The 12,858-nt window shown below is 29.9% G+C and overlaps 1 protein-coding gene across 3 annotated transcripts in view; it reads left to right on the top strand.

The window, feature by feature from the left end:
• The first annotated feature begins 9,682 nt into the window (after positions 1–9,682).
• Positions 9,683–12,858, top strand: part of LOC136979337 (guanine nucleotide-binding protein G(q) subunit alpha) — a 110,766-nt gene continuing 107,590 nt past the window's right edge. Inside the window, exon 1 of one of the 3 annotated variants that reach the window (XM_067275293.1) lies at positions 9,683–10,325. In XM_067275293.1, coding sequence (XP_067131394.1) covers positions 10,208–10,325 — 118 coding nt within the window. In that variant the 5' untranslated portion in view covers positions 9,683–10,207. The remainder of the gene's footprint in view (positions 10,326–12,858) is intronic. The other 2 variants (XM_067275298.1, XM_067275286.1) reach the window with 2 other exon arrangements.

Raw genomic sequence — 12,858 nt, 5'->3', positions numbered from 1 at the left:
GCAATACAAAGGCGTAAAGTCCTTACATAATGGCGCACATCAGTGGCTTTATCCACCAGCAAAATGAATCAAGGCCGCCGGCAACAAGGCGATATCAAAACAAATTTGTTCGATCATCGCCCGCTTGGTGGCCATCGATTGCTCGCCATTGACTCAACGTCACTCTACGTCATACCTTCGATGGAAAGTAGGCATGGCGGGATGGTCGAGCGGTCAAGATGGTAGCCTACCGTCTGGGGACCCGGGATTGGATCCAGACGAGTCGAAAATCCCCAGGAATTTTTCGGAGAGGTGATCTGTCCGGATATGTTGGGCCCCGTTCCTCACCCCATTGTGTGCCTGGCTGAACCCATAATGAGCTTGCTAAAAAAGACCCTCTTAATGCCCACAGGGCGAAAAGAGTTACAAAAAAAAAAAAAAAAAAAAAAAAGAGAGAGAGAGAGAGAGAGAGAGAGAATGGTATGCTGAGTTAGCAAGTTAGCCTGATCGTGTGTAAAATGGCGACTGACGTAATAAATAATTATAATAATTTTGACCATTATAAAAAAATACTGTATATTTAGTCCTGCACGATCTTGTAAATCCTACAAGACAAAAACAATGACATCACTAGTAGAAGTTAGCAAAGATAAAACTAGGGAGTTCCTGGACAAAACAAGCTCACTGAACTAGTTAAAATTCTAGTAGTATGTGAGGAGTCAAGTAGTTAGAAACACGTTCAGCATCGCAACGTAACTAGACTTAGCAAAAATTCTCCGATAGTGAACACGGCTGAAATGTGACCTACCGACTGGGTTAAAACTTCGCAATCTAATAGGGGATAGTTATGCGATAACCATAGTAACTGCTTTTACCTGAAAATGTTGGAATATATAAAATATTTATATTTAAAAGTTAGTATAGTCAAACCTCGATTTTCGAACATAATTCATTCTTAAAATTTGTTCTAAAACCGAAAAAAATTTTTCCATAAGAAACAATATAAAATAGGCCGCGTTTCTTTATGCAGCGAGAGTGTAGCGAAATGACGTCACAAGCAGTGTTGGCCAATTAGAAACCAGTTCCAGTGTGTTTGCTGTAAAGCGCTTCTCGAGCGCTGCATAAAGAAACGCGGCCATAGATTAATCGTTTTTGACCTCTAAGATAAAGCCCCTTTTTTACCTTTTTAGCTGTATTTCATGCATAAAAATGCCTACAAATGCAATGTAATTTTATATATAATACATTATATTAAATAATATTGTACTAATAAATGTTAAATGTGATATTATAATATATAATATCATATTTATAAAATTTTGTTATTTAATTTGACTTAAGCACCTTTAAACACGAATTCTTGGAAGCCATTTATATTACGTGAGTGTCAATTAATGCGGTTTTTATTGATTAATTTGATTTAAATTTAACTGTGGTGCGTACCGAAATACGAAAGTAGTATCTTCCACGCATGCGCTTGAAAACTAAATAACAACCTGATCGATGATTCGTGTCGTGATGTCTAATGACGCCAGGCAAGCTCGGCGCCACTAATTTTTGACTTAGTAGTCCTGTCGTTGGTTGGTCGACCGACGACTTTCTTTAACCCTTTGTTGACCGATTTTCACTCCAGCTAGACGGTTGTTTTAAAATATCCCTGGCGTAAGGAAACGTCCGGTAGCTTAAATCGAATTTTTGTTGAAACTATACATCATAGACATAAGCAGTTTTCGCGATCGTACACTTTCGTACTTATTTTACATAGTTATTTTTGATTTGGATTTTATTTTTAAATAAATTCGTCATTATCGTTTTTTTAAATGAACATACTGCTTAGATAGAAGTGGGTCATGTTTAGTATTGAAGTAAGTGTTTCATTTTCTGTCTGTTTCTCTAATTTTTCTCGCTTGTTTTGTGATATCACTTGTTTATTTAGTTAATTACATGTTTGTGTTATACTTTTCGTAATTTCTGATTATTATTATAATTTTTTTTAATCGTAAATGCAACGTATAGAAGTCATTTCTGTCATTTTGTATTATAATAATTGAAAAATATTGTTGTATTTTAAACTAATGATTATCATATGTTTATAAAGGTCTGGATTATTAGCAATTGCAGCTGGAGGTTACGTAGAGTTATTTTGATAACCAATATTAACATAGGAAGTTGACCATCTGTCTTTGTAATCTGTAGCCGGCCCTTGCCGAATAGCTTGTTCGGCAACCAAATTATGGTACGGAAACCGGTGCAATTTTGAGTTCGAAATTCTGTTCGTGAACCGATTTGTTCGAAAAGCGTTTATTTTTCTGGTATCGGCTAGAAATACTCGCATGTGCCAAAAATGAGAAAAGGTATTATTATATTCTAATAAATGTTGTTGTATCAAATACATCTTACTTTATCATACAGAAGAACCTGATATCGACAACGACAAACAGAAGTTGACGTTATTATATCTAATTTTAACATTATAAAATATGTATTGTATACTTTTAATATTTGTTGATTAATAAATCTGCATTCTGATACATTTAATTTCATATGATTTGTCAAGTTTTGATTTTAAGGCAAAAAAAAAAAAAAAAAAAAAAAAAAAAAGAAAAAGAAATGGTATTGACCAGATTTTGCACCGATGCCTTCAATTATTTCTATTGGTCTCAAGCTAACTTTAGCAGTTCAAACCATTTTTAGGATCTCACTTAAATCTCTTAGCATTTTATAAAAGCTATCATTATTGCAAACTTAGTTTTCCAATTAACGTTTAACTATTTTTACATAAGTTACATTATCGTTCAATTAATGTTACCATTCGTAACAGCCAGTGGCGTAGCGAACATAACTGGCGCCCGATACTTTATTGGCACCCTCTTCCCCCCAGAAACACATATAGTTTGTCTTGGAGACCATTTGGGCGCCCCTCTGAGAGTGGCGCCCGGTGCATGATATACCCCCTTGCACCCCCCTCGCTACGCTACTGGTAACAGCTGTATCATCATCGGTAGGCTGACACTTTAAACGATGACTAATCGATGGTCGTAGGCTTATAAATTACAGTATTCTTAGAGAGTATGACAAAGCGGTTTAGGAGTCTGTCTATTGTTCTGAAGGACTTTGGGATCGAATCCGGGCTTGCACTGCCAGGAAATTTTGTGATCTGTTCAGGATACATTGAGTCCCCACATACCTCCTAGATAATGTATTGTTGATCTAGCCTCATAAACGCATATCTCTTCAGCGATAAATGAGAAAATGCATTATAAACGCTCCTAAAATGTTTTGTTAATAGTAAAATGTATATGACTCGTTTAATTTCGTCCACGTTAACGGAACTAGGTATATTAAACAAAATTTCGCTTTCCTGAATGTATGAAAATAAACTATTCTTTTCGCCGTATTCTTCCCGATTCTCCGATAATCAGATCTTTCGTATTTACCTTCAAAATTCAAAAAGGAACTGTATTGTATTATAAAATTTTTAATAATTGTGTATACAATTATATTCACTGCGAAAAATATGATATAAAGTTCATAGAGTGTGAGAAGATTTTAAGCATATAAATTAAGACAGTACGATTTTCTAGAAGGATGGAAAATAACGTTTTCCAGAAACGGAAGTAAACTTTTTAAATTTTGTACCTGTTCCTTCTAAGAAAAGATTCGCATGAAGTTTATTTCTGGTATAATGCTATTAATCCTTGCATTTTAAATGATTCCAAATGATTTGCAACATTATTAATTAAGCCACTAAGGATTTGTAATGTTATTCAATATTATGTAAAGTATCAAATAATGTAGATCCGAAAATAATTACTGAGTTTCTCAAATTTTAAGCTAGAAATTCCTAAAACATTTCAAGGAAATAAAATAATAACCAACAAGCGTTCACCTTGGAGATTAAAAATTACAAGAAAAATTTATTTACTTCTGAATGGAAATTTAATTTATTCGTCATGTATTTCAGATTCATGCCGAATACCTACATAACTAATTTTAATGGCGATCTGACTTTCTTTTTACTCTAGAATTTATATTTTTGATTAAAAGATTGGCTACTCAGTTATTTTAAAAAATAATTATAAAAAATTTAATTAAACATTAGCATGAACAAAAAGTATAGAAAGATCATTTTTTTCCTGTAGATTTTATTAGAATTAGAATACAGTACGAATCATTATCAAATGAGGCTGTCGAATTTAACCAACATGAATTTGCATCTTGATCTAATTTGTTACATGTGAGGATTTCATTTTAATTTTCTAAAATTTTCCATTTTAGGACATTCGATTTTAAGACGTCTGGGTTGCAGCCCACTTAGTTCCTTTTATGAATTCTTTCTTTGTTTTACAGTGGCGTGCCGTGACATTTGATGACAGGGAAGCTGTGTTTCTGTAAGAAGCCGACTTCCAGGGGCAATCAGTTAATTGCGCGTCAGTGATGGTCTAGGGCAGTGGTTCTTAACCTTTTTATACTCGCCGCCCACCAAATATTTCATAATTTTTTTGTGACCCCCATTTTTTAATAATAATTTATATTTGATAATTTGATAATTTATCTATAATAAATTGATTTTTTTATTATTGCTTTATTTTTTATATAATAAATGTAAATCATAACTTTATTATTTCATTATCTATTTAAATAACATTCAAACTTCACAATTAAACATGAAAATTCATTAATTTTTAACAGAAAATAAAATAAGAAACATGTCGATAAATCGATCCAATGTCGATGCTAAAACTAAACTAAAACTAAAACGCCCACTTGTCGTAAGGATTTTGCATATCTTTTGCAAAAATATTTAAATTTTCAAAGCCTACTATTTTTCCTAATTATTTTTAAAATTCCAAGCATTAATAGTTTCTTAAAATTGCTTTGGAATAAAAGAAGTAAATACTGCGGTGTAAGTAGCATATTTACATTTATTTCTTCTGTACTAACAAAGTTGTATGTAGGAAGAAATACAAAATAAATAAATAAAAACTAAATAGGAAAACTTTATCTTTCTTATTTCACTTTTCAATACGATATTCGGATTATACATCAATTTTCTTTTTATTATATTCTGAAGGAAATTTTGCATAATTTGGCGGCCCCGGCAAACTTCTTATGGACCCCCAGGGGCCGCGGCCCCCTGTTAAGAATCACTGGTCTAGGGTCCATTCGTATTCATTTGTTCGATAAGCCAGTAAAAACTGTAGACTTCTCTAAATGTATTTTTAATATCACAATTACATTCTGAATCGCTAGCCACGATATAAGGGCTAAAATTAAAAATAAATTATAAAAACTTACTCGGTGAAATAAAATGTGCGGTGGATATACATACCTGGTACAATGTATTGTTCGATTGTATTAATATACTTTTAAAGAAAATTATAATTAAAATATAGCTTTGTAAAGAAACGTACATAAAAATAACATAAAATAGTCTTTACTTTTTAAATCTTAAAACAATCCACTTAGTCAAATATCTTGATACGAGTAGCTAATGGATGGAACTAGTGCCGGTCCAGGTAGGTGTGTAGTGAGTGTGTGCGTGCCAAATCCCGAGGGTGCCGATACCGGTCAATGTCAAATGCCTCTTTTGTCGCATCACTAGTATATCTCAAAGGACGCCACAGGGCTGTTGTAAATTTTAAACGTTTCTCACCGTAGCTGTAAAAATCTAACTATGTTAAACTTAATAGTCATTCGTTTTCTAACTAATTCGTTTTAATACCAGGTGTACACGGAAATCAGTTTCCCACTGTACTGAGCGAGTGATTGGTTCTGTTAAGCTTTTGTTGAAGTAAAATTCTGGCTCTTTCAACAGGGTTTTATTTATGTCCCCATTCCCTAATCTCTTAATTATTTAGTCACTTCTTAAGTAGAAATAAGTCGAAACCAGTTACTTTGTACCTGAATATCTGTAGTCTTGGGAAAACAGTGGAAAGAAAATTTTTATGACAACGGATATATAAATCGTAAATTTAAGGAAAATAAATTCTAGAGCTTTTTTTTTGTACCATTGTATGTACTGTACGTCTCATTCATTGAATTTGGTTGTAAATGATGCTGCCAAAGTAACAGTTAATTTTTAACACTGTACTAGAATTGTACACGTTTTTTCTGCATCCCCTTACAGATGGGACATACTAAATCGTAATATCACCGGTTTAACATCGAAATCCGTAAGTAATATAAGATGGGAGAGCGGAATAAACGCAGAATAAATATATCAAATATTTTAATGGAGTTTTTTTAAACTCCTGTCAACTATACAGAACTATCATAAAAACGTGCCAGTAAACTCCTATCGGTTGGGTTGTTATAAATCTAGTCTAGGGTGGGCAACCCTTTTTATAACATGGGCCAGAATAAATTTTACGTTTTTTTCCGCGCCGTAGTAGTTAATTGACGCCTTCTTGTGACTCGTAATTTTTTTAGTCTGCAAATATGAAATAAATATATAAAAAGTTAATTACTACATTTATTTCTCTTATCGTTTTCGAAAATTACAAAGAATTGGAAAAATAACTATTAATTAGTTATTTTTCCAATTTAATAATCTATTAAAGATCTCGCGGGCCGGATAGAAACTTTTCGCCAGCCGTAGCTGGCCCGCGGGTTGCCCGCCGTTGATCTAGTCTGCTCGTGATTCACATAATCGAGCGAGGGTGGCCGAATATCTAGCAGGCGGCTAACAGCCCACAACCGCTCCGGGATATAAAGCCGCGTACTCTTTACGCGTGTGTCGCTTCTACCAGCTAAACCGTGACGTTTGTGCTATGTAAAGCGCATGCGCCAATGCCTATAATCTGGCTGCTTGGAAGTTGACAGGCAGGCGGATAACAGCCCACAACCGCTCCGGGATATAAAGCTGTACTCTTTACGAGTGTGTCGCTTCTACCAGCTAAACCGGGTGAGGTTGGTGCACTGTAAACCGCATGTGCTAATGCCTATATAATCTGGCTGATTGGAGACTGGCCCGGTTTCGACATTCCTTCCGCCACCGAATTATTCGAATATACAATAGCAATCTTATCGTTTTTTTTTCACATGTAGTATAGAAATTTGTAAAAGATACATAATGCAGTTATAATAAAATATTAATTTTAATTAATTCAAAGTACGTTAAAATATGAAAATTTATATTTTATAAAATTCAAGGGAAGGTCATTGGAAGGTGGAATCGGCGCTTCCATCGCTTCCAATGACGGCACTCCACTGTTGTTTTATATTACACTGTTTATAAATTTAGTTTATTTTTTAGAGCAAAATTTTGTTTGTAAAATAAACTTTAATATAATGGTAACCAGCTTTTAGAATAACAGAACATTTATATTAATACAAATAATTTTTAACGAAATAATTTCATATTTTATCATTATCTGAGTAAGAAAATTATCATCTATTAATGATAATTTTCTTACTCAATATCATTTTTTATCGTTGAGAGTACGATAATGACCTATTTTAACTAAACCACAAAGAGAAATGTTTAATAATTATGTAGCTTTTAATATTATTATAATTATTTTTACTATTGTGAATAAATATGAATAAATACATTCATCTTTCTTTTAACACGGTAATGAATTATGTTTATAAATAAAAATAACCTACTTTTCTAGGATAAAATCATCACAGAATTGTAAAAAAATGAGTAATCCACGCATTATAAAAACACTAAATATTTAATATTAGCATCGTTTTTGACAAAATAACTTACTTTTGCAATTAGAATTAAACACGGAAAGTGCATAAATATTGCATGTCTCCACAATGACTTTTATAATTTATTATGTAATAATACTATCCACGCTATACATTTGATGAAGATTGCGTGATCGTTGGGAAAATTTGAAACATTTAAATTATTGGAATGAAATTATTAATTCGTAAAACTTTAAAATATAATTTTACATTGTAATGCTTTTTAAAGAAGAAAATCAAAAAAGGAACTTATTTCACATATTTAACATGTTCTTTTATTGATTATACATAATTTATAATTTTTTTTATATGAAATTTTTATTCTTTTAAGATATAAATATTCAAATATAAAAATATAGAACTATAACTAAAGGCGTATCTAAGTACTGTATCTTTTCTAGGGTGTTGCAAGGAAACGTTACAAAATGACAGGCTCGACCTGATAATAGCTTTAATTTAATTTTTTTAAAGCACAAATAAATTTTTATATTTTACAAAAAAATCAATAATTACAACAAAGTTCATTATATAAAGAGAATTAATTAATTTGTGCACATTCTATTTTAATTGTTTTTCTTGTATTCTAAACTGAATTATTGGTTTTATTTTATAAATTAAAAAATCAATCACCAGGTAATAATTTATTTTTTTAATTCATTAATAAATTATGCATAAGCTTATTGTATTTTATGGAAATTTTGATAGGAAAAAATCATTTAAATACATAAATTTGTGCTGCATAAGGGATAGTAACATATAATAGAAATATTTATATGAATAATATAGACATATATCTAAAATACTTTTAAAATGTAAGGTGCTATGATGAAGTTATTAATATTTGAGAATTCTTTATAGCTTATAGCATCATTTTAATTAACAATATAAGTATTTTATACGAATAAACCAGCGGCACACATTTTAAAAATAATTAATCGGTTTCAAAGTTTTAAATTTAAAAAAAAGTAATCAAATTTCACCAAAATGCTTTTAAAATTTAATTTATTATTAATAATTAATCATAAAAAGTAAAATAAATTCGATTGATTTCCGATTTCCTAAATACGAATTTATCAATAAATTTCGAATTTTATGTGGAAAACAATAAATTTCATTAAAGAAAAGCGATTTATTAGTTTCGTCCGCCCTTTTATAATATATTCAGTAGGTTAAAAATTCATTAGATGATTAATAATTAGATGGAAGGTATGCCATAATACCGTTTATAATATTTACATACATGTGCTTTATACAAATAGTAAAATATGTTAATTTCTAAAAGATTCTATTTTCAGTACCACGCCCACTGTGTAGTTGTACTTAGGCGTTGAAGCAAAATTGTACAAAATTGAAAACAAAAAAAAATTTTAGAAAACATTATCACTCCCGTTATCACTTGGAAACTGCTGCCATCTAGTAGTTAAGATTGCCGTTTCTGCAAGTCTTATTTATAAGAAAATTTTCTATCTGCCATTTAAAATATAAAATCGATCAATTTATATATTTAAATTTATATTTTAAAGATTGTATATTATTCAAATACATTCCAACGATACTATAATTATTAATTTGGTTTTTAAATACGAAAAGTTTTTAGAATCGGTTACGAAAGAGGAAATAATGTTATTAAAAGTTTAAAAGAATTATTTGCAATAAAATTTATGTTTAAAATTGCGCATAATTTAATATAATTACACGGGAATTGCAATGATATTTTCTAAAATTGATAGAAACTAAAAAAAAAAAACGTTAACATTGGAGTATTTGTTATGATTCTTTTAAAAGTAAAAAAGCCGTGAAGTAGTTAAGTATTTATAAAATTACAACGGAAAATTCACTTATTCTTTAGAACAAGTGAATTTTCCGTTGTAATTATATAATTTTAGTAATTGCAGTGCGATATTGGATTGGAATAATATAAGGGTGGATATATATATTTGAATATGGCATGTATATTTTTTGTGGTGTTAATGCGATTTACTACACAGAAAGCGATTAATGGTAAGTGTGGAGAGAGGTTCATTCAGCATCGTGTTACGTCACGATTATGGTCAGCGATGATTTCAATGAAAGCGAATTTGGCGTCCGTCAATGAATCCATCCCATAATAGGTGCAGGATCCGGCTGTTCTAAGGTGCGCCGTCCCTCCCACCACATCGACCGACCGATTCGATTGATGGTCGTTCGTTTTGTGCGAAATCGTCTTCGTTGCGGTCGTTAGAAATCGTGTTAATAGCGAACAGAAGCGGTTCGATTTCTTCGCAGCCTTCCAGCCAATATCATTCGACGACTGTCGGACTATTTAGGCAAATTTCGCCTCGGAGGATGCGAAGTAAGTGGTCGCTTCATCACCACCACACCCAGCCCAAAAGGTTCTGATCGTCCGTTTTTGGGGGGAGGAGATTCCGCAAAAGGGTTTTTTTTCGTTAATTATGGACGACGGAATCGGCTTCTGTCGCTACTGAACGAGCAGATTGTGGTTCTGTTGTGTTCTGTCCGGTGTTTCTGTGGGAAGTAGGCGTCCATCATGGCTTGTTGTTTGAGCGAAGAGGCCAAAGAACAGAAGAGAATCAACCAGGAGATCGAGAGGCAATTGAGGAAGGACAAGAGAGACGCCAGAAGAGAACTCAAACTACTGCTTTTGGGTGAGTTCGGCTCTTCTCCAAAACCATTTCGATACGGCCATCTTTGATTCGGACTTGGTACATACTCGCTTTTTTTCCCCTTTCCTAATATCCTTTCCCGTCATTTCTTGTCAACTTTCGAACGTTAAATCCTTATAGTCGATTATAATATAATCGCCGGCCATTATAATACTTAAATAACAAATATTCGATTGATTAATTACGTTATAGATCTACTTGCATAAAAATTATTACTATAAAATTTTCATTTTGCATTAAATAAGCTTAACTTTCATATTATAATATATAGGTATTATGCACCATGTCTGATTCTATTTCTGTTCATAGATTTTCCTCTCCCATCTATGCTTATATCTATATTATTAAATTGTTTTTATTCAATGAGAAACATTAAAAGTAATTAATATAAACATTTGCAATTTGCTTAAAATGATTGCCTTGCATCTAATGATCTACATATACATCATATCCTAATTAAAATAAGATAATTTGCAAAGTGATAAACTATTTATTATAGTAATTATCATAAATATACCATATATCATTGTACTTACAATGTAAAGAAATCACAATTGTTTATTTTAAAATGACTTTTTAAGACAGAAATATTTTTCATCTTGTAGTTTGAAAATGTAAATTAATTATAATTCTATATTTAAAATGTTTTTTAAACCTATTTTTTATATAATAATATAGCCTGAATTTATTCAGAAATTATAGTCAAATAATATATATTTAAATTATAGATATAACTTAAATAATATACTAGTGTAATATATAATGCATTATTTAATTTAAAATAGATTCGTAATGCAAATATATTTTAAATTGCATCAAAATATAATGGTAAATAAAATAAATTATAACTTTTCAGTTTTGTGAATTTGTTATATTGAATAATTTTTTAATGAATTTTCTGTTATTGTTATATAGATTGTACAGTTTAATGGTTTTGCTTGAAATAATACAAAAACATCAGAAACCATATAAAAAAATTATCAAAACTTAATTTTGGATTCGTAGATATTTATGAAACTCATTTACATGTTCATTTATATGTAATTTCAAAATCATCAGATCATTTCATTATGCTTAAATTATATTGGATTTACTTATTTATGAATTAATACTTTAGTCAGGTAAAACAGTTGTGGTTTAATTATAGATGTTATAAAACACAAACAGTTTAACAATTTATGGATTTTGCTTTATTTGTTGTTCAATAATTGTTTATAAAAGGAACAGTTATTGCGGAATATTAAGTGATATGTACTTTCATGATTTTGATGAAATTCAAAGTTTTATGCTCTGAAGCATATTTATTAGTATATATTGATACACACACACACACACACACACACACACACACACACACACACACACACACACACACATCCCCCAAAAATTCCTGCAATCCGTGTGCAAAATAGACACAATAGTCTAAATGAAATTAATAACGTTAGAAATAATATGCATGATAAAGCAAAAAAATTAATCATTGTTATATACATCCATTAATATTAAAAAAAAAAATTATGTTGAAAAATCAATTTAAATTATATCCATTTATTCCAATGTTCCAAATGTAAACGCCTTTTAATCTTAAATAAAAATATTACATTTAAATATATAATATTTTCCTATATATTTGGTACATTAAAATTTTAAATACCAGTACAGTTAAATGTGTTAAATATTTTAAATCAGAATTAAAATACAATATATTTTTCAAATTTTTTAAGTAGAATATAGTTTTTTTTCTTAACAATTGTGAAAATATATTAATTTCATTTATATAATGATCAAGCTCATAATTAAGTCTTATAGAATTTAATCTTGTTTATATTAATTGTATGAGTAGGTTTAATTCATGGTTAGTTATCAATAAATTTAAATAAAAAAATATAAAGTAGTAAAATATTTTATAATGTTTTAAAATGAAATTAATATTATTTACTCATTAATTATAAAATAAAGAAAACAAATATTTTTCTAGTTATTTATTTCTGGCATTTTGGCTATTTTTACTTTAATAATTAAAATTATATTTAAATTAAAAATGAAAAAATAAAATTTAAAGCTATTATCAGATTGTAGAATAAGTAATATACACTAAATAAAAATATTTAAAAATTTAATGAAAGATTTATTAGTAGATGTTTCTGATTTTTATCAATTACAAAATATAGAATGGTTTAAAACTCAAAAACTAAATCTCAGAAAAATATGAAACTAATGAGTAGTCAATATAAAAGACAACATAATGTCACTTCTATTTGTTTTGAAACTATGCTTACAAATATTGCAATTATATAAACTATAATTACAGAAAAATACCAAATTTGGATGCATTTCTTTAGCTTGTTTTTTCTACTGAAGCAATTTCATCTAGAAATCTTGTAAGATTTCTATATAACATGTTCTTAATAACTAAACTAAAAGAGTGATTTTTGTAGCTTTATTAAAGTATTTCTTAATTGATACAAGTATAAGCTACTGTTGAAAGTTTTGTACATTAGGTTAATTTCAGAAC

This window comes from Centruroides vittatus, unplaced genomic scaffold, assembly GCF_030686945.1.
Source record: "Centruroides vittatus isolate TY-2023 unplaced genomic scaffold, ASM3068694v2 contig_1154, whole genome shotgun sequence".
NCBI classification, from domain to species: Eukaryota; Metazoa; Arthropoda; class Arachnida; order Scorpiones; family Buthidae; genus Centruroides; species Centruroides vittatus.
This window is presented reverse-complemented; position numbering and strand designations above follow the sequence as displayed.